Source organism: Eucalyptus grandis, chromosome 8, assembly GCF_016545825.1.
Source record: "Eucalyptus grandis isolate ANBG69807.140 chromosome 8, ASM1654582v1, whole genome shotgun sequence".
Taxonomy (NCBI): Eukaryota; Viridiplantae; Streptophyta; class Magnoliopsida; order Myrtales; family Myrtaceae; genus Eucalyptus; species Eucalyptus grandis.
Genome location: NC_052619.1, coordinates 38,742,384 through 38,768,856, shown reverse-complemented (window position 1 = coordinate 38,768,856; position 26,473 = coordinate 38,742,384). Strand labels below are relative to the sequence as shown.

General features: G+C 37.4%; 1 protein-coding gene across 1 annotated transcript; it reads right to left on the bottom strand.

Moving 5' to 3' along the window:
- Positions 1-1,508: 1,508 nt before the first annotated feature.
- LOC104414371 (chromosome transmission fidelity protein 18 homolog) lies at positions 1,509-26,473 on the bottom strand. The gene is made up of 23 exons (XM_010025448.3): positions 25,818-26,473; positions 24,504-24,565; positions 22,368-22,505; positions 21,938-22,213; positions 21,158-21,244; positions 20,232-20,333; positions 20,090-20,155; positions 17,144-17,251; positions 17,007-17,068; positions 15,007-15,051; positions 13,846-13,919; positions 13,645-13,712; positions 9,081-9,149; positions 8,892-8,989; positions 8,728-8,809; positions 8,533-8,611; positions 8,356-8,443; positions 8,120-8,273; positions 5,443-5,631; positions 5,295-5,354; positions 3,708-4,018; positions 2,353-2,458; positions 1,509-1,840 (listed from the first exon to the last, which is right to left on the bottom strand). Exons 1-23 carry the CDS (start codon positions 26,350-26,352, stop codon positions 1,787-1,789), a joined length of 2,913 nt encoding a protein of 970 aa, XP_010023750.2. The 5' UTR covers positions 26,353-26,473; the 3' UTR covers positions 1,509-1,786.

Genomic DNA, 26,473 nt, shown 5'->3' with positions numbered 1-26,473 from the left:
GTGAGAGCATTAAGCTTTGTCATTGGGGACTAGCATTTCTGTGCTTGGTGTTCTTTGGAAGAATAATGGGATTTTGTCATATGCAAAGTGATTTTTTAAAATAGAGGATGAAAAGTGGCAAAAGAGGGATTAGTATTTTTCCCTTCATTATTATAGGTTGTTCCCCCTTGGGGCCTGCGCAAGTGGTTTAGTAAGGTTTCGCAACAGTAAAAACCATTGAAACTCAAAGCTTTTGTTATTGGCGTCCTGGGTTTTGTATACGTCTTATACCTTTGTCCAGAGTCTGTCTCATTGCCTCTGCTCTAGCAACTAAGATGTGGGATTTATATTTCTCTAGAGATTGCTTTGACAACAGTCTCCAATCCTTTTATTTAGGTTCTATGCAAATTGCACAATTTGTAATCCGATTTTAGATGCACTAACGGGCTTGAGTTTGATAATGGAAGAAATGGAAGGTTGAATGAGATCATGGGAGATTGAGCTTGTGTACCTGGATGAGATGCGTGGCTACGTTGTTTTACAAATTATGTTCGTAAAGAGAATTGGACAAGGATAGAAAAGGACGAAGGGCATAAAAATAGAGAAGATGAAAGCCTAATGGACTCACGTACCCAAAGTACAAAGGTGAAGAAGAAAAGAGAATCCAACAGTCTCAAAATTCTGCTAAAGTTTGAAGATTAAGAAATTGGTTGCCCACACCCACACAACGCGGAGCTATCTTCCGGCCGGCCCACCTTTTATGGAGAAATTATTCCGAATAAAGTCCAGAAAATAAGCGAGACTAGCTTAGAGAGTAAAGAGACCGAGGTGAAAGAAACGAGCAGAATCCCACGCACTAGTTATAAAAGAGTAATTGATTTTTATACAACCACGGACAGAATTTTGTTTTTAAAAGGAAAAAAAAAAACTAATTTAGGAGACAAAATCAAAAGTAAACGAAGAACTATTTTGACATGACAAAATTGGTTTTCTACTGTTAATTGCCATCATAAACTTTATATCCAGCTTTAATGTTGGTTCCTCTTGATTAAACAAAATCAGTAATCACGGTTAAATTTGGTAGAGTAGTGTAACGATTGGGGCCTCTTCTAATTTGTATTTCCAAAACCGAGAGGAACAATAATGGTGCGAGGAAAAAAAGAAGTCCGTACTTTTTCTATTTTATTTTATTGTTGCGCCCATCTCCCTGCTCTTCTACTCAAATTAGGTTTGGGAATGACGATTCGACCAGTTTTGCAGGCCTACGGACTTCTTTCCCCTGCTTGATATGAGCCTTGTTGATAGAAGGTATTGAATTGTTACATATAGTCTTGCTTAGAAACAAGACCAGAGCACTTTCCTATGACTAGTTCTTGAAAACTCATTCACAAGCTGCACGCGCTATTACATGTACAAAGCCCTAATAGCCATTTGCAGTAACAAAAATTTGCCTCTATATGTTTTTTCTACTAGCTCTCACTCAAGAAGCTCTCATAAAACTTTTTGGCTATCATGGCATTTCCAGACTCTTTTGAATCCTATGGAGATCTCTATTTTCAGTACTTAAAGCACAGTAGTGAGCCATGTCATAGACTTCGGCTGGAACAAGCCAAACCAATCCACTTGTATATTTCACACTGCATGTACCTATCTCGGCCTTTTCACAAAGACTGAGTATATTTTACATTTTGTAATGTGAGTTTCAAGCTATGATTGGCAGATGCATGAGAAGTTTGATGTGTAGATGCTTGTCATACTGTGCCATGAAAGCTGCACCTCTGTGAAGCTCCAATATACCTTGGGTAAGTCACAGCAAAAAATCTCGAATCCGAACTGGCCTTTTTATTGCATTTGTGAAACCCTGCAGAAAAGGAAATCACTAACTCATAAACAGCAAACATTAAATCAAGTAAGCAACACACCAAAAAAAGAAAAAACCTATAATGAAAAGTAGAAATGCATAATCTTTCATGTTATTTCAGCTATTGCAACTACTGATTAATGAATTCTGTCCATAACTGGGGACAATGTAGATGCACCGAGGGCATGTCACTTCATGTATTTATATTTGTCAGAAATGATATTCAAGGATGTGCAAAAGATCGCAATCAGTAATTGGATATTAATTGCAGCAGAAGCTTTCTCAGGGCCTTCAATCCTGCTTATCTGAAATGAATAGCATATCATTTTCAGATTCTTGTGGGAGCCGAAAATATCTATGAGGGGTTTGCCCCTGTAGTTTGCTTTCCATAATCTATATGTCTATCGCGTGGGGCAGTATTCAATTGGGGATTTGATGTTTGAACATCTCATTCACGCTTTCTACTTTGTCACCAACTTCTATTAAGTGAGGATGACATCACATATTTTTACCTCATTAAACTTGAAAAGCAAAGGATATGAGTCTCTCTTAAAGGTGGTCGGCTTTGGTGCAGCATTGCCTGAGGTCTGAGAACCATCAGCCTTCAATTTTATAAACCTGTTCCATAGAAGGATAATATTTAGCAAAATTGGAAATAATACATGCTCTAAGGCATATCAAATGTAGATAATTTTTTTCAGCAAGCAGCAGATCTCCTATTTTATTGCAACATCACGGAAAGATAATATCTATACAAATACACACCAATTTGAAACCACCGGGGATAAGGACACTAACAGTGTCATAACTTTAGTATGGCACTTATTTTGCTACCATAACTTTTCAAGCGGTCATTTGAGTATCGTAACTTAGAAAAAAAGCAGATTGTTAAATTATATAAGCAATTCTCTTGCTGGAAAATCCCATGTGGCATTGATTTCTGGCAAGCCTTGTCAGATTATTTAATACATAACAAATGCCACGTAGGAATTTTAGGCAAGGAATATCACAGATATAACTTAAGTGATTTGTTTCAAAAAGCTATGACACTTAAATGATTACTTGGAAAGTTATGGTATCAAAGTGAGCATTGTAAGAGAATTACGGTACATTTAGTATCCTTTTCCCAAACCATTGAGATGTCAATCAAAACCAAAATGTATGCATCAATCACAAGCTACCATATCACGTTAACCATTTCAAGACCAAATTGTACTTTGAAAGGCTATTGGTAACATCAAGGGAGGTATATCACAATTTCTGTCAGTTTTAAATATACACAAAAAGAGTATGCCATGTTTAAATTCTACAGACAACCTATGTGGAGTGAAGTAAGCTCATAGGGGAAAATGAGAGCCACCCAATTACGGTATGCCACCCAATTACGGTATCATCATTCAAGAAGAATAGCGGGATTTCATGCTAGCTTTAAATTAACAATAGGAGCTGCTGCTTTTAAGAATTCTTCCAACTTAAAACTTAGGCAAATATTAACTACACACTAAGTTCAGAAAATCAGATTTTTGAGGACTATCAGTGAATTTAGCTACCATCTTATTTTAGTATAGACAGACAAGGTTAATGGAACCATATGGCCATATATAAAGACAGGAAGAAAAATGTTTTACAAGAAAGAGACTAAGCATTTCCATACTTCCGAATTCGAGAGGTAGATGATATTTTTCCCAGTCAGGACAATACTATAGCCGTAGCTGTGAGAGACTTTTAAAAGGATATTGTGGGTTACAGAAAGAAAAGGTGAGTTTTCTCTCCCCTATGTATTCTGCAATCCAAACTTTTAAACAATGACCGCTCTAGTTAAAGTTAGAAGGTTGTAAAGAAATACTCAATGATCAAAATAAAGCACCTGTCAAAGAAGCTGGAGCCAGCTGGAGGCTTTCTGGAACCATTAGCAGGCTTTAGCTTCCCATCCATGGCAGTAGCTCTGTTGTGAGCAAGGGATGAAGAATTAGTGGAGGCACTCGAATTATATTTAGTAGAGCTAGATATATTAGCTCCACTTCCAATGTCCTTCATCGCACAAGTGGCCGTAGCATGAGAATTGTATCTTGCTCCAACATTCTTCTCTACTTCGCTATCTTGTGTTTTGATGTTCCATCTGTCAGTGGGGTAAGCAGATTTCTCAGTGCTCCCATGCAAAATCTTTTGTTTCTCGACCTGAGTTTCATTGAAATTAAGGATGTGAGGAACAAAAGAGTATGTCGATAAAAAAGGGAAAGCTTCATGATAGCCTAAACCACCAATATTCAAACCATACAGGACACCTGCAGATCCGCCCATACCCCTACATGCAGCGCATGCATAGCGCAGATGCGGTTTGGCCTGTGTGCACAAGCACCCAGACACCAGCGTGACAAACACAAAAGCACACAACATGCCTGCGGCACCCATGCCCCCACAGAGAGAGAGAGAGAGAGAGAGAGTCTAAAGGGCCAACCAATTAGTATGGCCTGTTTCTCTGCTAAAGTAACATGACAGAAACATAAGCTTCTGCGATAATGGCCGTAATTTGTGGGTCAAATGAATTGGCATCAACATATCAATTGAACTTTCTTTTCAGTAAAAGGATGGATAGATCTTTATTTCCCTAAGATGGTGTGAGCCAAGATACAACCAGATGCTCTAACAGGGAGTTCAAACTTTAGGGTCCCTCAACTTTGAACAACAGTTGTTCCCTACAATTTACACTCAGCTCAGGATCAAGCCAATTTCATAAAAGTTTCTCTAATTGAAGCTAACAAGTTTTCCAGCTTCAGTTTACCACTGGGACAACATCATCTTAAGCAATTTGGTTGAGCTTCTGAGACACTTTTTACTGCATGCAGCAGCTCATGCCTCTTGGGTACATAATCCAAAGCACTTTGTCAAGAATTAGAAAGACTTGCTGTCCTATCCTAACAATATATCTACCAGAAATCATAGGAATTAAAAGTTTGAGCGTGTCTCAATTGACATATTAATTCTCTGGCTGATTGTGGTGATGATAAAGGTAGACAAACAAATTGGCATGAAAATATTAGGGTAGGTGCTTTATGCACCAAAAGTTAATTCAAATCTTAAAGTTTTATGCCAATACAACCTCAAATTGGATATTGTCATATCCTTCTCCCCTTTCAACATAGATAGATGGAAAGAAGATCAGCTTACAAAATGCTCAAAACACAATCTGTTTAAACCCAATTCTTGTTATTAAGAAAATGCCTATATTTGAGTGCTTCTGTTCTTCTAGGCTGGACTCAGTTGGGAAGAAGAAAACGTTGCCAGTTACATGTTTGTTGATTGAGCATTATGTCAGTTAAAGCGAACCACTCAACTTGATTCAAGACCATCAGTTTGAGAGGAATCAGCACATAAAACAGAAAGCACCAAGCTAAAGGTCTTTTCAGTAAAAGGATGGATAGATCTTTATTTCCATAAGATGGTGTGAGCCTACCTCATGGACTAACACCTGCTTCATTGCTGCTGGTAGTATGTGATGACTAGACCTGTAGTCCTGTTTAGCACAGACAAGAATACTTTGAGAACTATATATTAACAATTACATAGCATGCAAATTAGGACATGTAATTGACAAACCTTACCTTGAAGTTAACATAATTATGAAAAGGGGGATCAAAACCAAGTGAAGAGGAATCTGAGATAGCTTCTCCTTTCAGATCACCCCGTGGACCAGAATTTGTGTTCTTATATGTGATAGAATAAGACACCATCATGCTAATCAACTGATTCAGATCATTCTTCTCCTTCTCTGACAATAAGTGCATTGCCACCTGAGAGAAGTCCAAAGTCCTATTAAAGACCGTAGCAACAAAGGAACATGGAATCTGTACTTGCACTGAAGTTGTTCTTCGCATGTAGTGTCAGCTGTCAACTTGCTTAAGTACCAGCAGTTGTGAAAATTGTGAGGGGTGGTTTCATGTGTCATGATATTACAGTCAGTTATTTGTCGTTTCATGTCATCACTAAAATGTATCAACATTTTCGAGTAAAAAGGTGTCATGCCATGCTAAGAATGGGTTTCCCTCATTAAATTTGTTTTGTGTAAGGTTTGTGGTCACCTCTTGTATTTAGAATCGCCATCCTTTGGGATGCTTGGCCAAGGATTATTTCAGGTGAGAACTACAAAATGCCAGAAAACTAGCATTATGCATGTGGGGAAATACGGAAAAGCCACTCTTTTCATTCTAAACATTTTCTTTCTTTTTTAAGTTTTGTTTCCCCTCAATCCCATATGGTCCAATTCCCATGTTAGGTTACATGGATTTACAAAAAGAATGAGGGATACCATATGCTCTGCTAGGACTAAAAGCTGGTATGTATAAGTTTTTGCGAAATTGTGCTCTTGCCCATATTAGAATTTTCAAACAATTATCGAATAATCATTTCAAACAATTGTGTTAGGACCAATATCACTGATCTCGTAGGTACGCTTAAAATGAAGCCATAAACTCTCAGAGGACCTAAAAATGAAGCCGACCTTGTGAAACTATATCCAACTACCATGATAAAGAAATTTAATGAATTCTTACTAAGTTATTACATTTCTTGGTTTAACAATGCAGTCACAAAAATAATCAATGTGATATCACCAATTCTCAAGCATAAAGTATGCCAACGTATGAATAATTACTGCGTGGATCATGGTTCTAATTCAGGTTTTGATGTTGGTCTCAGATGTAAAACACCTACTTGCCCTTTGCTAATGACACTATTGTTTTACTCGGAAATGCTGATCATTTACTGACTCTTAAATGTGTTGTTTTTTGCTTTGAAGATGTTTTTGGCCTTAGGATTGATAAGTGAAGTCATGCCAGTTGGGCCATTGTTGAACGTTTTGAATACTCATGGATGATTTAGTTCTAAAATTGAAAGCCTTGCTCAAAAATTTCTTGTCCTCGCTTGGGGTGCTCCTTTTAAAAGTGTGAGTGGAATGCCAATCTCCAAACAATAGAAATTCGTTAGGGTAGTTGAAAGAGGGCCTATCTCATGAAAGGTGGTTGAGTTACTCTATGTTTACAGATCCTAATTAGTTTAATACGATGCATAAAGCTGACCCAAATTAGTGAACTAATGCTTGAGTGATTGTCGTTGTAATGCTCAATTATACCTATACTTGTATGTTTTCAAATAAAAATACGCTATGAGAGCTTCCATTTTACAAAGAGAAAGCACTCGTGTACCATAAATCAAAACATCTTTAGATTAAGCAATTCACTCAATTTGTATTCCAGTAAAAAAAGGGAAAGCACTTTATAGTCTCAGAATCGAAACAAATTCAGATTTAGCAATTCAATGGTTCTGCATTTTCTTACATATTAATATGACCACTTACCTTTATGTATCAATTTAATTAGGTTATAGGACACTCCAATGCTCAAGTAGTCCCATACTCATATCTGAATTCCTAATACACACTGAACCAACTCAAAAACCTTGGTTCAAGTACATGTCATGGTGTGGAGCGGAAGATTTAAGTGACCTATAACATCTGAAAAATGTAGTTTAGGGAGGTAGATGGAAAATATCCTTGAAAGCTTATATATTGGTAGACCAAGAAGTTTAACAAACCAATCTTCTCTCTTACCTTCAGAAAAATATCTGTTGATGTCATTACAATAAGATCTGAGAGACCAAATCAAGACATTAACAGCTCTACAATGGAAGTTGACATTTGAAGATATTAACAGGTCTTGTTGTGTTAAATTTCAGTCATAAACTATTATCAAAGAATGCAACTTCTGGTCTATATTTGGTTTTCATCAAGATATTATTCAAAGCTTCAACATACGGCACATATGACCTACACAAGTTCTTCCTGGAGCCCAAAAGGTTTGTTACCAAGAACATTTATCTCCATCAAATTCAACTAAGCACATAACACATGGAACTAGAATAACATACAAGTCAACACATGCGAGAATTTAGAGTTTCAAGAAAGAAAAAGGTTTGCTTACATATTATCACCATGGTTATCCTCATAGACAATTAACCATCAAATGATAAGAAACGTTGGTAGAGTAGAATACTACTGTTCCTCCATGTTTCCCAATATTATACTATAAAGACTCTAAGAAATCACTTTGCCAAGTAGATTGGCAAATTCAAAATGAGTATTTAACAAGCAGACCATATTCAAACACCCAACAAAACCTTGGCACAGCACTTTGTGAAGCAATTTTATAGATACATTTCTTTTTTTCATAAAAAAAGAGCATATCAACAAAAGACAATTGTATAGATTGAGCAGCAGCAAATTACCGGCCTCAAATTTGGTGGAGAAAGGATATGCAACAATGGAGAAACTGAATCTTCAATAACAGACTTAATTGATAAATGCCTCGATAGATGAGGAGGAATCCTATGACGCCAGTCCCTTAAAGTGTCTGCCCTCTCCATTAACATTGTTCGACATCTGAAGTTCATGCATGACAAGAATAAGACAGGTCAAGAAATAAAAAGTACAAGTATCTTGCGTCAACTTTAATGTCATGCACCTTTGGTAAGACTTTGGCCACTCAATATTTGCTTTCTGAACTTGAGCTACATGGCGATGTACGGCTATTGCAATAGAAGGCTGATAAACTTGATAAAAGAGCAGCAATTAAATTAGCTTCTCCAGTATTGGGCACATTCAACATGGAAAAGTTAAGATTGACAGGTAAACATCCTACCTTGAAGATGCATCCGCAGCGAGCGAAGGATATATTGGTGAATTAGGTCAGACACACCAATGCTATCGAGGCACACAACCTTTCAATTGACACAATATAATCAGATCTTGGGTCATAGTAATTTATGCATTAATGTCATTGTTCAATATGGTCATCTGAATTAATCATCAGTAACTAGAAAGTCATTGGCCTTACAGTTTTCCACATCACAGGATCATGATAATGAAGCTGCAAGATATTTTCATGAATCCCTTCCAAGACTAAATCATAATCACCGCTGCATTAACCATACAAATCCAATAAGGTCATCCACTGAAGGCAAGGACTGGAAATTGCAATTCTTGGAAATCCCCACCTACCGACTAGAAATCAGAGAGTGCAAAGCGTCGAATTCAGTGGACATACTGCTGGCAATACTAGACTTTCTGTCCCTTTTGTTTTTTTTCTTCTGGAAAACCTGCACAAGAAAGAGTCCGCAATTACCAGCCATAAGTGAGAAACTAGACATTATCAGATAAATTTTACAGATATCAACTACTTCGTTGGACCTCTTTCCATATATCAAAGATACTTCTTGAGACGTCCTTTTGACCAACCACTTGAGAACTTATGTCCAACTGAAAGACAGCAAAAATATATGAGTATTGGTGAAACTCGACAGAATAACCAACTGCCGCTGGCAACAATATGGAGAAAATAAGAATCAACAATTCTTAGAATGCAATTTCCAGTAAAACTACTCAACCCTCAATAGATCATCCCGCAAGTATGTAAGTGTTGGAATGTATTAGGAAATCTTCTAGAATTTCTCCCTGATTATATTACGTGATTATATTACGTGATATTATGTGATTTGTTTTTTATTCTGATTGCTGTAAATTAGATATTGATAGATATTAGAGGCAACTAAGGATATTTATCTAAATAGGTTTCTTACCTAATTTAGGTTCTCTGTTCTTGTATTTATACTCATTGTAATCATTCTATGAGAAATAAGAAAACAGATTCTTTTCTTCATGGTATCAGAGCCCAAAGTCCTTCATCTATTCACCTCGAGTAATTTTTTTTTCGTTCGATCACTATGTCGGACATACAATTTTCCTGTAATTTTCTGATAATGTCTAGTTCTTCTTACCATCTTCACTAATTTTCCTGTATCGATTACCATCTTCAATACATACAATTTTTTTTTCGTTCGAGTGAGATCTCGGGGAAGACGATTGGCAATGCTAGGATGAGGGATGGTCTCTACTATTTTGAAGAGTTTGTCTCTAATAAAAAAGCTCAGGCGTATGGAACTTTCAGTTCTTCCCCTATTCAAGAACAAATAATGGTTTGGCATCATAGATTAAGCCATCCTAGCTTTGGATATTTGAAACATTTGTTTTCTCATTTGTTCAAAGATGTGGATGTTTCTTCACTACATTGTGACAATTGTCTTTTTTCTAAAAGTCATCGTACTCATTATAATCCAAAACAGTATCGTGCATCATCTCCTTTTTACTTAATCCATAGTGATGTTTGGGGTCCTTCACCCATGCCAATAAAAACCGGAAAACGATGGTTTGTTACCTTTATAGATGATCATATCCGTTTATGTTCGACATACTTGATGAGCGCCAAATCTGAAGTTGAGTCATTATTCAAAAAATTTTATCAAATGGTTATGACTCAATTCCGTACTACTATTAGTATTCTTCGTACTGATAATGGTACTGAATATTATAACCAATTTTTGGGGAGTTTTTGACAGAAAAAGGCATCATTCATCCAGTCAACTTGCCGAACTACACCCCAACGAGAATGGCATTGCTGAACGCAAAATCGCCATCTCCTTGAAGTATCGCATGCCCTCTGTTTTTCAATGCATGTACCTAAATACTTATGGGGGGAAGCTGTGCTAACAGCATCTTATCTAATTAATAGGTTGCCTATTCGGGTATTAAATTACACTACTCCCTTAAATTGTTTCAAAAAAGTGTACCCCACAGCTTGTATTTTTTCTGATATTCCTCTAAGGGTGTTTGGTTGCACTACATTTGTCCATCTCCCAATTCAGTGTCGATCTAAATTAGATCCTCGGGCTAAAAAGTGTGTTTATAGGGTATGCACCTAATCAAAGAGGTTACAAGTGTTACAATCCACATACTAGTAAAACTCATATCACTATGGATGTAACATTTATCGAGTCACAACCGTTTTTTTCTAACAAATCTCTTCAGGGGGAGAATGGCGAAGTTAGTGAAGAGATTAACGTTAGTGAAGAGATTAACTCTCCTGTCCTTCCTAATCCTTTGTTTGAATCTTCGAAAACACATCTGCCAAATCTTGATGTGTCAAGGATAGGGGGAGAAAAAGTTCAAGATCACAATGTGATCAACAAGCCCGAGCTTCAGGTTTATACTAGAAGGAAAACTCTTCAAAATATTGCAGATTAGAACTTTGTCCTGAAGTCTCATCCGTCTACAACCCCGAGAGATGATCTCTTGCCTTCGTCATTAGGTGATCCTAGTAGTACTCTTTTTCCCTCTGATACTAATGCTTCTAATCTTGATATGCCTATAGCTCTTAGAAAAGGAGTTAGATCATGTACTAAGCATTTTATATCAAAACATGTGTCATTCCAAAAGTTATCTCATCATCATAGAGCATTTGTGTCAAATCTGTCTCACATATCTATTCCTAGAAATATTCATGAAGCTTTGAAGGATCCAAAGTGGAAGATGGCTGTTGAGGATGAAATGCTTGCACTTAAGAAGAATGGCACGTGGGAGTTGGTTGATGCACCAGAAGAAAAAAAGATTGTTGGCTGTAAATGGGTATTTACTGTAAAATGTAAACCCGATGAGAGTGTTGAGCGGTATAAAGCAAGGTTAGTGGCAAAGGGGTTCACTCAGACTTATGGAGTAGACTATCAGGAGACTTTTGCCCCAATTGCCAAGATAAATTCTGTTCGAATTTTACTATCTTTGGCTGCTGCATTTGATTGGCCCTTACATCAGTTAGACGTGAAGAATGCATTCTTGAATGGTGACTTGGAGGAAGAAGTGTTTATGAGTTTACCACCAGGTTTTGCAGAAACTAAAGGCAAAGTTTGCAGATTAAAAAAGTCATTGTATGAACTTAAACAATCTCCAAGAGCGTGGTTTGAACGATTCGGGAAGGTGGTTAAAAGATTTGGCTATCACCAAAGTCAAGGAGATCACAATCTATTCTATAAGCACTCAAAGGAAGGTAAGCGTGCAATTCTAATCGTTTATGTTGATGATATACTATTAACGGGTGATGACAAAGTTGAGTTGAAAAGCTTGCAAGGGAAGTTGGCTGAGGAGTTTGAAGTTAAGGATTTGGGTGCCTTGAAATATTTTCTTGGAATAGAATTTGCGAGATCCAAAAAGGGCATTTTTATAAACCAACGCAAATATGTTCTTGATCTCGCTTAAAGAGACAGGTCTATTAGGATGTAAAGCGGCGAGACCCCGTGGAACCAAATATGAAGCTTGAACTTGCCAAGGCTGAAGAAGTAATAGACCGAGAAAGGTATCAAAGGCTTGTTGGTTGACTTATTTACTTATCTCATACTCGACTGATATATCGTTTGTTGTAAGTATGATGAGTCGGTTCATGCACTCACACCGGGGCCAAGGCATTTTGAAGCGGTATATAGAATTTTACGCTACTTAAAGGGAAGTCCTGGTAAGGGTCTAATGTTTGAAAAACATGGACATCTGGAAATTGAGGTGTTCACTGATGCAGATTGGGCTGGAAGCAATATGGATAGGAGATCTACTTCAGGCTACTACACATTTGTTGGTGGTAATTTAGTCACTTGGAAGAGTAAAAAGCAGAGTGTGGTGGCAAGAAGTAGTGCTGAAGCTGAATTTTGATCAGTAGCACATGGTGTATGCGAAGTTATGTGGATTAAATGTATCTTAGATGAACTACAAATTCCAAGTTCCATACCAATGAAAGTATATTGCGACAATAAGGCAGCAATCGCAATTGCTCATAATCCCGTGTTATATGAACAGACAAAGCATGTGGAAGTTGATAAACACTTCATCAAAGAAAAACTTGATAACAGATTAATTTGTATGCCGTATATTTCAAGTGATGATCAGACTGCTGACATTCTGACCAAGAGATTACATAGAAGGCAATTCATTCGTCTAGTGAACAAGCTGTCTATGGAAGACATCTTCAAGCCAGCTTGAGGGGGAGTGTTGGAATGTATTAGGAAATCTTCTAGAATTTCTCCCTAATTATATTACGTGATTATATTACATGATATTATGTGATTTGTTTTTTATTCTGATTGCTGTAAATTAGATATTGATAGATATTAGAGGCAACTTAGGATATTTATCTAAATAGGTTTCTTACCTAATTTAGGTTCTCTGTTCATGTATTTATACTCATTGTAATCACTCTATGAGAAATAAGAAAACGGATTCTTTTCTTCAGTAAGGAATGGCTATTTAGTCTTCCTAGAGAAGGGAAGTTCACTTCCTCAGAACCCACATGTAAAGGGATTGCAGATACTTTCCCGCTATTAGCAGGAAGGATCCATCAATCTACAGCTACAAGGTCATGTTGGTTATCTAATGCTTACTTCTCTCAGTTATGACTTTTACATAGCGTTTCATGCGTTTAGTGTTCAAAGCCTCCCGCAGCAGTTCATATCTAACAATTCTTCATATCAATGGAAAAATCAGATTTGTCTGGTTAAATCAATTAAAATAGCATGACTTCAACTGTTAGATCCAAGAAATCAATTTTACCAGAACTTAAAAAAATTGGAACCTCCGAACCAAAAAAAAAAAAAAAGCAATTGGAGCCAACTTCGAAGTAGCAGCCAATTTGCTCAATCTACCCACTTCTTTTATTGATCAAACCAAATTTAGAGTTATGCTTCTCCTATATAACAGAAGCATCATATGTGATCCAAGCTCTGGCAAATTAAACTACAAAGAACATTAACCCAACAAAAAATGGTTCATAAGCCATCCTCTATCTAACATTGTAGATATAATGGACTAAGGCTAAATAATATTAGTTAAGAGCTAATCACTAGTATAGTAAGCAAGAAATTCCTGCAGGTTAAGGTCTTACCACATTGAGAGTTTCCTTCTTCTTGTTGAGAAACTGAAGAGTATTTAAGCAAGATCGGATGTCACATTCTGAGATTAAAGACATGAAATCAAGCATTTGAAGGAAATAATTACAAAAAGGCTAAGCAAACAATCAGACCGTTGCAACAAATGCGTATGATGCATGGCTGGAGCATATGATACGTTTCAACCATCAACTCACCAGTGTACTCTGCGAGGGTTGTAAGTGCAATTGAGCTTGTTTTCATTCCCTCCTTGTTACAGATATACTTAAGTCTGTCATTAAGTAAAGAGCAAGAGCTTAACATTTTTTTGATATATTATAGGGGATTCTAGTACCAAAAGTTTGACAAGCATAAGTTGAAGGGGTACAAAAACCATGGATCCAATTAAGATATAAATTAAGTGTTAGATAAGTGCTTGAATCACTAAACAGTAAAAATAAAAATAAAAAGCTTTACATTCAGTAAGCACTAGCATTAATTGCTAAGTAATGAATCAGACTCAGAAAGATTTACACGGTCGAAGTTTTCAATTGCTTAAGTTTAAATCCTTAGATAATATACTTTGGGTAAAATTGCCACCAAGCATACTACCTGCTACTTATTTGCTAAATGGTCTTCTTAGCAAATCTTAATTTCATGTTTGTTGCTTATTCAAAATCATTATGTACAGGTTGTTTGAACAACAGACACTGAGTTCAAAAGCACAGTTACCAGGAGTCCCAGATTGGCGGGGGAATATTCATGAATGAATCACATATACTTTCTTAGCCAGTTTTTCTAAGGTGTTAAACCTTGAATGTCTAATCCTCTGGCAATCACTACCAATTCTCTATCGTATGATACCACAAACATATCTCCTAATAAAGAAAAATGTCTCAGACATGATGCATATTGTTTGGTGGATGACATGGCTGGAGACCCATCAGATGTGTTCCACTAGCTCTAGAAAGTTTTTAAAGCTTCAAAATCAGTATTGCTGACACATACAAAACGATCATAAATATATTTGTGCAATATAATAATCAGTTAGATTATTTTCTTTAAGATGTTTAAACAGTAATGACCACTTCAATCTATAAGCAAGCGGTTGCAAGTACTTGACCCATATGACTCACAAAGCGTCTTTGACATAATCTATGACCCCTTGCGTCCAAATTGCTGCCAACGAGTAAAAATAAGACATTTTCTTATTAAAGTTTCAAACAACCTGTTACATGTGGACATCACTATCCAGGTTGCTGTATGGTCGTTAAGGTAGTACAAAGGAAAAAAAAAATACAATAAAACTCATGCCCCTTCGTATGTGCAGAACTTACAACAAGTAGACATAAATAGATTTCAGCGTAGCCATTCATCACCTGCTCACTATTCGGCTAATGGACGGTTGGACAAATATATGAACCCTATGTCACAAAAAAACAAATACTTAATCAAGTTCAAGTACTTCAAAACTGAGCAAGACAAAATAAATGATTTTGATTTTAGTAAAAGCAGGATGTATGATCCGACATCCATAATGCAAAAGCCTGCAGAGATATACTTCCAAAGAGACACCTGTTGAAACCACAAAATAGGTTGCTTATAACTTACACAAGACACTGAAATTGTGTTGACAAGACAAGGAAGCATGCTTAAACCATGTTATCCTGATGCAGATTTTCATAAACAAAAATCTCCTTCCAAAGGATAATGTGGATACCAATCTACTGGCTGCTGATTCTGTGCTTAAGCAAATTATCATATGCTAGGGCAGAATGCCCAGTTGCCTACCAGCCAGCAACTCACTTGCTAAGTCAATCAACATTACCTCATAGAAGAAATCGCCCATCTTTTAGATCAGAATTAACCAATCTCATTATCACAAGGATTAGCTTAGTTTTTCTATTGATGTAATTACATTCTAATAAGATGGGAAATATTCTTCCTCTTATAAGCTGGTTTGAGCTTAGCTTAGATATGAAAAGACGCGATTTGACTATATCACATAAGCTACAAAGGCCTTTAGTACATGGAGAACACATATTTGGAGCTAGGTTTGTAGCCAAATACAAGATGGACAGGAAGAACAATTTGTTCATGTGAAACATAAAACAACAAGAGGCAAAATGAGACTCAATGGTTAGGTATGTCTAAGAGCACCCCATCTTTATTAATAAAATATACACTACATGATTATCTACAAGATTTGCCTCCGCAGCCACTAACACCAGAGGCATAATATTCCTCAACAGTTCATGGCATCTAGTAGGACTTTGCATGAGATACCATTGTCAGTTGTCAAGTGAACTGCAGCTAAGTCTACATGCAAATATCTGCTGCTGCTTTGAAAGCAGTTTGAAGTATTACTGTCTTTGTTGAAGACAGTCAAGTCTAGGGGACAGTGCAAAATGGGCATCTTTTATCTTCAAATTCAAGTGGGGGACAGTTCACCTATAGAACCGAGGCACTCTTTTAAAGGAAAAGATAATGTAAGCAGAAACCAAAAATTACAAGGGGAACAACAAATGAGCTAACTCAGCACTCTTGAATTGGTGTCCCTAAGTTTATGTTTTCTGCAAATGACATGGCTTTGATAGAATTGAGGGACTAACTCCAAAGCTCAAAGTATGGGACATACTGGAAGATGAAAGTTTCATCTATATAGCATGAAATAATCTATATCTGGGAGGAAGAGGGTAGCAACAAAGCTTGAGCACAAGCCGAGGATCAAGAAATAGCAACAAGCAAATTAGATATCTTCACTTCATTTGGCAAATGATAATGTATTGATGGAGATGTTACAATCAACATAGAAACATGATGGATGTAACGGAAAAAAGTGTGTCCAAGTTCGGCATTCTGTATTGGTCAGCATTAAGGCTGTATATGTTCAATGCAACAGAGTGTTAAGAAGCTAAATGTCTTGATCCATGAGGTAAACATAAACACACGGTCAACCACTTTAAGGACACCCAGGTGGAAGCTTTTTCAAACCTATTCACAAAAAGAATGTCAATGACAATTTCCTTCTTCACGAACTTTAGCATCACAATATGTGAGATAAAATAGGTTGACATCATGACAAAAGTTCCCTATCAAGTATATAGCACACCACATCATTGAACCTGCATTGCATCCACACGTTCATTGATGCTCAAAGGAATATTTGGGTCCAGATAACGAGAATGTTATTAATATTTTAGGCTACTAATGCAAGCTACACAGCTCAAACTTTGAGAAATAGAAACCAATGATGACTATTTCTTTTCTTTTATAAGTAAACACACTCGACTAATGTGGTCCCTAGAGGATGCAAACCATTACAATGTCCTCTAAAGTACGTGGATAACAATTTAACAAAAAGCAGAAAAAGACTTACTTTGCAATCTGACGTAATTGTCTCAAGGCAGGAGCATAAAGGTCATTACATATGCATATTACCTGTTATATGCGGATCATTCACTATGAAATTGAATAAAAGAAATTTAGAAGAATATGTCTGAGCACTGAACTAACAGGTCTCAATAGTGATGGAGTCTTCTGCCTCTTTTTTGAGATCTTTCCAGATTGTTCTTCTTTTGTAGCATTTTGCTTTCCTTCCTCAGATTTCCTTCCAGCAGAGACCTTAATATATTATGCATGGAAATGAGGATATTATAATTTTGATCGAAATAAAATACTTGATCTGATAAAAACATAGTTCTGAACAAAATAAAGAAGAGTTACCATGAGAATATAATTAAACATAGGGCACTCTACTCTCTCTTTAATTTAGAATAAGAAAAGAAATCATACATAAAAGAGGAATCATGAATCCTCAAGCTTTTAATCATAAGGACTTGATTTTGGGCATGCAATCCTTAGTTTATAAGTTGCTTCTGATATTAGGATTGTGCAAATGCTCTTACCAAAGAAACCAAGACCTCACACTTTTATATTTTTTATTCATTGGTAAAAAATAATTTATAGGGTAACAACTGGGGGCAACTCGTATAGAGAAGAGTTCAAATCACTGAAGACATATAAAGCAGTTCTGGAAAACAAAAAGGAGTTCAATAACAAGACCAATCATCAACTATATTGAGCAAACCATTTACATGCTAAGCAAGTTTCCGCTATACCAAAAGTGTGAAACAGTAAACCAATTTTCAATAAAAAAAAAAAAACAGGGATGGGAGATTCCTTTCCATCAAAAGCTCTCTTGTTCTGCTCCTCCACAATCAACCTAAAAATATAAAGAGGAGTTGAGGTAATCCATCTTTTCTTATTGCACCGTAAGTTAATGCCCTGCCAAGCCCAAAGTTTTTGCTTAATAGAACCTCCAATAACCCTAGATAACCCGATGCAAGCAGAGGAAGCTGTTGAAACCCTTCTCATCCAAGAACAATGAAGGACGAGATGCCGAATGGTCTCTGCCTCCTTTTTGCAGATGAAACACCAACTAACCAATAATTTGCCTCTTTGTTGTAGGTTATCTTCCCAAGCAAGAAAAGGAAACTCTTGCTGGGATTTTCACTTTCCAAATTGCTTTTCCAAGAAAATCCAATCTACCACGAAAACCCTCCCTATCTAGCAGCTTGTGAAGAAAAGATTTTGCCTCTTTCACCATTCTCCACCAAAGCATCCTCAGAAGCAGTACAAATCTTTGAATTGCACAAAACATTAAAAAAAAAAAAAAAAAACACGCACGCATGCACACACATCAAACGCCCAATCTTGGGCTTGAAAATCAATAATGAACATATCATTGTTTCAACGATAACAATATGCTACCAAAGCCTCCTTGTTCCTGGTGATGTCAAGGACATCTAGGAACTTCGAAGTTGAGTCCCCATGCACAAATGTCAAAACAAAACTGTCTTATTTCCATAAGAAGAAACTCACTTCAACCTTTGCTAATCTTCCTTCATACATTGGTCCATGAGAAGCTCCCCTATCCTTAGTGATCCAACCTACCTTTTCAAGGCCAAATTTTACAACCACTACTTTTATCCGAAGATGTTCATTTGCAACACTGAACTGCCAATGCAATTTGCTGAGAAGAGCCTTGTTGATTAACAAGAGTGGACTTAATGGCTAAACTGCCATTTCAAAAAGGTCATTTGACTGCCTTCCAATCACCAAATCGAACTTGTAAGCCTCCTCAATATCACCACATGATTCTGAATGGCATCCAACCTTTTAGCCACCGAGCAAAGGATGGGAAAAAGAGAAACGAACTAAAATAGGAAGATAGGAAGAGTACTTTGAAAAAGACAAAATCTCCCTGCTTTGGAGAGGGAATAACTTTTCCAAACAGACAATCACTAATCAAAAACAGGCTCCCACATACGCTTGTTCTTGGAACAGGAACCAAAAAGGGAGACCCAAAACCTATCAGTTATGAATTAGCAAAATTCCAAAACTCTTTCATAAAATCATGTCATCTCTCTCTAATGGAAAACTCCAATTCTTATTGGGGAGGATTGGATTACGAAGACTCATAAAGTCTGCTTTCCATTAGGGTCATACATGCAAATGTTTTGATGATTAAAATGTGGAAATAAGAAAATTAACATCATTTAATCAAAGCCATTTTTGGGAAATGACAATAGAGATTTGCAAGCAGCTCATGGGATATATATATTACAAGATACAGCTAAGGGAAGCAAGGTTGGCATATCAAGGGAGTTAAAGGTGCAGGGCACCTAATTATGGAAATATGTCTGCAGAAATTGAAATAACTTCTTGAGTTTATCCACTTCAATGTTGCCCATGCATGTAAGATGAGATCTTGGATTGTTTAGTGTTGTGGTTAACTTGTGATAAACATTTGTACGACAATTAGCCGCACTTCTGTGCCATGGCATCAGAAAAAAAGCACTGTACTTTCTAAGACAAATAGTTATTCCATTCACTTGAATTCAAGGCCTGATTGGAACATTGATTAGCTCGCATCAGTTAGTTTGAATTCCGTATTATTGTAATTCTTCCTTGCCTTCTTTGGTTGTTATCTTAAACCTTTTTACCTATAAGAGAAAAATGAGAGATGAAAAGAATTTCATAATTGGTGGCATTTGAATTGAATTTCTTGTCTACTCAGAAGACAAGTTAAATTAAAGAGAAATAGTAGAATCCTTAAAGTAAAATGACAACTGTGGGTCAAGAAAAAAGCAAAGTCCTGAGACACGCCAACTAGTTCTATTTAGTGTCACAACCTTTCATTAAAGAGGCCTACTTTTAAAGAAAAAAAAGGATGAATAATCTTATCATAGCTATGGTAGCATGCCAGTTTATTGATTATTACCTTAATTAGGACCCAAAAAATTGCATACTGTTTGACTATCAGCTACTCACTGCTGTATTGTTAATTCATGCATAAAATATATGATGTAAGTGTAAATTTTAAAATGGCATTGGTAAATATAATCATAATCAGCAATAAACTTTAATGTGATAATAATAAATCCCGAAATGACTTACCAACTTTAGTATAACCTCCACTGCCCCCTTCCCTTCCCCTTGAGCACCATCAATTTCATCAATAATCTGCACAATCAAGACCACATTCATCATCTCCAATAGTGCAAAAATCCCCAGCCAGACATTTTTGAAAAACACGAACCAAACACTTGGGCTTTGAGTCAACCATGACAGAATCCATCTGAACTACATCAAGGATTTTGGCTTCAACTGTTGCTGATGACCGATCATCACTAGCGTTGATCTACAAAGACAATCTTTCAGTAATTATAGCTGGAACACAACTAGCAAGAGAAGAAACACGCTATGAGGCCTAAATGAGAAAAGATGCTAATGAGAATGACCCCAAATATGATTTGAGGGGAGGGGGTGGAAGTGGGAAATAATCTGTTACATCACAAGGACAAAGACAAGCTCAAGGCTAGAGTCTAAAAAATCACACAATCAGACTTGTGACCCTTTGTCATACAGAGAAGGGATATAATAAAGAATTTTATAACAAATGCACTCTTATTCTTTCTTTCTTATTTTCACACAGACAGCTAACCACCCTGAAAATCTGGTATAGAGTTCCTGTCTCAGTTCAGCAGATGACACACATTCTGTAATTGTTATAATATAGGGCAAATTTAGACAAAAAATGTAGGGCAATGTGATCAGTAGGACTCAGATCCCAGCTAAGCACATTTTTTATAGGTCCTCAAAAGTTGTTTCCCAATCTGTCATCATCAACATTTACAACTCTTGATGCCTTTTCAGTTTCTGATGTTTCCGATCAAAACAAAAAAAAAGTTTTTAATGTTATCAGGAAAACCAGCACATAAATGAGAACACCTAAAGAAGGTCTAATAAGAACCCAAAGCAGAGTATCAAACCTATTATAACCATAAATCAGCCAAAACCAAGCATAAATGTGTATAAAGCTTTGTCTTGCAAAGAAAAACTGTCATGAGACACTTTCTGATGCCCCTCATTTGCAATATAAAGTCACCTGAAACTCACAGTAATTAACAGACTAGTATATCTATAAATGAATGTTAAATCTTGCCAAAGAGAATCAGAAAATACCTCCACTACTCGATACCCACAATGTTTAGCAGCCACATGAGCAAGTGTAGTTTTTCCAAGTCCTGGAGGACCACAGAGTAGAAGGACCTGCACAATTGGTAACAAACACCAAAGTAACAGATAATCCATAAGATGCGCATGGAGATAGAAAAACATTTGCAGCCTTCTGAAAAATAGAGAGACAATGTTAAAAGTTAGAAGCAAACAATAATTTAACTGTTTATGTTAAAAATATCTCCAAAGAACAAGATCTGTATAGTTGGTTCTGTAGCAGGGCATGAAAATCCTGCTTCTGAGCATCAATGAACAATAATTTAGCCCCTTCCAACCCAACCCCCTGCCCCCCTTAAAACAAACAACAACAACAAGAAACAGAAGATTCAATAATGCAAATGAAACACAAAGAATGAGAAGATTGCTGCAAGTAATGTAGTGATGTTACAATTACTCTAGATTCTCTTCCATTATAGCAGCACTTTCTCCAAGGGATTTGTCCACAGAATCCAGATAATAATTAGTTTTTTGAGATTCACATCCATCCAATAGCATATTGCTTCACAGCCACCCCATTCTAGCTATTGATACAATGTGAACTGACAAACAACATTACCAAATAGTTCTTTACATGCATGCCCCTCTATTAGGCAACATATGTGATCCAGATATCAGTTGTAAGATGCTTTTCCATACATACTGAAGACTATACACCACCTTCAGTCAGCACTTCATCAACAACCCTTCCTTTAGTACACTTAACAGATTCTCTCAAAAAGTACCGACCTTCTGCTCCGGCGGGCCAGTAAGCCTTGAGCTTTTGCTGCATGTATCCGAAGTTCCTTTCACTTCAGCATCTTTGTGGCCTGATTTATGAGGATCTTTAAAGCTCTCCTTAGTCCATCTTTTCCATCTACTACTCTTGACTGTATTTAGACCACTATATTTTCTCTGCTGACTATGAATAAAATGACGTCTAAGTGCCAACAGAACCTCATCTGTAGTGCTCCTAATTTCAGACCCAAAAACACAAGAATCCCACTGTTTTAGCCATAAAAGTACCTGAAAATGCAACAAAACACTTGTTAAGACATCAAGGTTGGGAAACTTGAAAAGTTCAATAAACAGAAGCATTGTTAAGGCTTGGCCAAGACAAAAAACAGGAGCTTTTGAAAAAAGATACAATAATTGTGAGAAACTCAGAATAAAGTCTTGCCTCACGATTTGTCTGTTCATCACTAAGAAGCTCGCTAAAAGAATTTGGGGCATATTTATCCACCCAAAGTTTCTCCAATGTTATTGGCGTTCCTGGAAGCACTTGATCTTTCATTTCCTCCGAACTCACACGTAGAGCCTTCAAAAACATGATCATTGTAATCAGAAAGCTTGCATTCAGAAGGCATGTTTTACTAAACAAATACCTGCTATCCAAGACCAGCATTTGGTAATTAGTGTAACACCCTTTAATAGTGATAATCATATTAACTAGGGTCCATAATTTCTTAGACAGGAAATGAAGCTCATACACCTTGCAAAGAAAAATACCAGATGCAAAGTTTTGTGAGATATACCAAATAAAATACTTCAGTATAAAAGATATCTTGATATTTGATGTGATGCAGTTAATACTGAGCTGATTACATTGAAATACTAAACTGAATTCACTTTAGAATAGCATGGCTACCCAAAACAACCCAGTAGGACCTTACCAATTGTATCAATCTACTCTACGTGATCCATTGAACAGGTATTTCGAGGAAATCAGACAGACAAGTAGACCGATTGAAGATGATGTTTTTTGTCTGGGTTCACCTTTTAATGAGGATATTTTATCAGCCACACCAACTTGAACTGAAGTTTATCACCTCACCTTGCAGATCATCTAGCACCTAAAACTGAACTATTCCCAACAAAAAGTTACTTCATGCAATAAGAGATATCTCCCATTTTACTTTCTGAAAAAATCCATCACATGAACAAAACCTTTGGGATTTATGCATGCTGAGGTGTTCAGGTCAGTATATAACATTACAGAAGATAAATCTACAACACCTACATAAAAAATCTCACATAAAACAGGATGATTCTGTGAGACCAATATTGTGCACGTAATTGACAACTAGGGCAATAAAGGGTTGAAAAAATCTGATAATAAAGGGTAAATTCCATATGGCATCATTGAACTTTAAAATATTTCACAAACAAGTCATTAAATTTGATTCCAACCACCAATGTACTAAACTTTTGCTTGTTTATTGTTAGATACACCCTGATAGGTTTCAGACCAATTTCCTAAAGAAGTTCTGACATTGCTCCTAGTAGGTCAGCAACCTTCCTCTGGAGGTGAGGAACGTTTGCCAGCCCTCTTCCCCTTCTTTCTTATGTTCTACTTTGTTCAATCTCTTTTAATGTTTTTAAACATTTTTAGAATTTTGTAGCAGGGGCTGGATTAGAGACCACATCAGCATCCTGTGGTCACAAAGTCACACTCTGTCAATAATGCATCAGTTGCAAGGAATGAGAGCACACTACGTTGGTTAATTTCAAAAACTTAATGATCTAACTGCACCAATTTTTCGGTGACCATCAATGAAATTTACCAATCATACATGCAACAATTTTTTAAAAATTAATTTGTCATAATAGCAGGCTGAGAATCAAAGGACAAAGAGTTCTAAATATCATATTTTCTTTATTATTCTCATTGTTTTATGTCTCAGTGTTGAGCCGTTTTGGTCAAGAAGCAACTGGGGTCAGGTGCATGGGCCACAAGGCCCTGGCTACCAGCCAGAGGCCTGGAATGGCCAACCATTTCTATGGACTGGCCAAGCCCTCGACCATTAGCCCTGAAAAGCTAGTCCATCCTGTAAAATTGACAGGCACCTTTCCCTGCCCGACTGAGCACCCAGTGGCGATGCAAACTCTCCCTATTTCGTGCTTTTAGGCCTTTTCCAAGTTAATTGCTGTATTACACATATCAGCCATCAATGAGTGTTTTAGGGTTCTTTGTGTGACTTTCTAGTGAAGCATTGAGATATTGGGCGAACTATAAAGAGAGGCTTTGCATTATCAAGGACTGAAATTGACAGACATAGAATGAAGCTTGTAATCTCCATTGTTCAAAGTGTAATTCTTATTGTTACCTCCACATGGACATAGATCACTCTAACCGAACCATTTTACTCCTGGTATTTTCTCTTCTCTTTCTGGTTAAGTATTGCAATTTTCCATATTTTTCAGAGGTCCTTCCCCGTGAGAGCATTTGCACTAGCGCAAACCTGGATAGCATCTTTTAAATTCTTAATCTTACCCCGACACTTAACTTGCATAAGTTTACATGTGAAATGGATACCTTGGTGAATGCCTCCTTTTCACATCTTTGTAGCAGAAGATTGACAGGTTCAGTGATTAGGCCTGCAACATGATTTGGTGCTAACGTTATCAAAAATAAACTCTGATAACTCACATAGAAAGAAAAAGACTGGAATTTTTTACCATAGGCCCTCTATAAATAAGATTTCTTAGTACATAACATGCCTCAAAATGAACATAAAAGCAGCTTCCATCATGTAGACAAGATTGGATGTTAGAGCACATATTATGAGTGTTACAAAAACAAATTCACAATGATACTTAACAGCCTAGGGATTTTCTCAATCCCAATTCTTAAGTCTAACAGCAATCTTGAGAGGCGTGGAGACAAGAAATATTATAAGGTCTAAATTTGGTCGAATTAAATTTTCCAACTGTTGTCACAACATCGCAACCCTATTAGGCAGACATGAACCAGTCATCTTGCTACCTATCGGCTCCTATGCCTTCACACAAGACTATGACATCTCAGAGAATTCAACTCCAAGTAATCAGAACGACCATCCTCCAAGCCCATTCATGGCACAAGCCAGCATACTGAACTGGATCTTCTGTCTATAATCAAAATAACCATCCAAACCAAATCCAACATGATTCGCAGAACCACCAGCAAAAACCTTATCAATACTCGAGTTGGTTTTGCTGCACCACTGTATAGACATCCTTCACTGACGATTGTCCCTATCTTATGTTTGGTTATACTGAGTATCCAACTCCATGTTACACGATATTTGCAAGTCAGTCCTTTAGATTGACATGGCCCACGAGCAAGTACAGCCAAGGGTAAAGTGTAGTGTAGGTTTATGAATATGAAGTCCAGGGGTGGACACATAGTTATGTTAAAGTGCATTGTAAGAATGTAGTTCCCCCAAAGCATACTAATTGGCATCATCAGTTTAATCTTACACAAAACCCAAGAATCAATACACAAGCAGAGGCTCTTACATTTCCAGTAATCTTGCATATTTCACCACCACTGATTTCATTTTTCCCAATAATTAAATTACCTTAATTGCAAAACCAGACAGATTTGATGAGCTACATCCCTCACGATCTCAACCACTGATTTCTTCACTTCAATCTATTACTCATTAAAATCACTTTACGTTGCTGGATTGTATCTACTATCTGACAGATTTTATACCTACTGTTTTTCTATTGCCAAGTTATTGGTGTAATCTCTTAAGATAAAGATCACTTTTCCTCCTACATTATGTTCCTCGCCCACCCAAAAACCACAACAACACTAAAAATTATGACAAACAAGTAAGGCAAGAGGACGAAAGGAGATTACCATCAGATCGAGCCCTCGTATCCAATTTCTTAGGCCGTGAATCGATGTCAAACCTACAAATCTTCGCATAAACCCTGTCACCTCCAGGCGCCGTGACGGGGACACACTCACCATCGATCTGGGACGCGAATCGCGAAATGGCGACCTCCTCCGGCTCCAAAATCTCTTCCTCTCGCAGCTCCGCACGATTGGTCTCCGGAGGAGGAGAGTAACGCAGCCAATCCTCCTCTTCGTCGCCCTCGTCGTCAGCAACTTTGCTCCGCTTCTTCTTCTTAATCGGACCAGTGGCTTCCTCTCGGGAAGGGCGTTTGTGGTTTTCGAGCAGATCCTCGACGGATCGAGGAGATTTCGGAGGCGGCGACGCCCGATCGCCCCGAAAATCGCGCTCTTCTCCTTCGTCTTCCTCGTCGCCCTCGGGAGGGTAAGGGTAGGGATCGGGGGGTTGGAAGTCCAGCGGGTCGTCTTCGTGGAGGCGGGAGTGAGCTTCGAGCCACTCGAGCTCGTCCGGGAGAGGAATGTCCATGTCCGCGTCCATCGGTGGCTCCGCCGCGGCGATGTGCGGCGATGTGCGGCGGTGCGGCTCGACGCGACAGCGAGAGAGGGAGAGAGAGAGAGGGCGGCAGAGTGAGGAAGGCGCGGCGCGGCAGAAGGGGGGT

Excerpts from the sequence above, each read along its gene's own strand:
- LOC104414371 (XM_010025448.3), bottom strand. The coding sequence starts at position 26,352 with ATGGACGCGGACATGGACATTCCTCTCCCGGACGAGCTCGAGTGGCTC. Across the intron at positions 15,052-17,006 it reads CAATTACGTCAGATTGCAAA|GGTTCATATATTTGTCCAAC; the intron begins GTAAGTCTTTTT and ends TTTGTGACATAG. Across the intron at positions 4,019-5,294 it reads AGCAGGTGTTAGTCCATGAG|GTCGAGAAACAAAAGATTTT; the intron begins GTAGGCTCACAC and ends AATGAAACTCAG.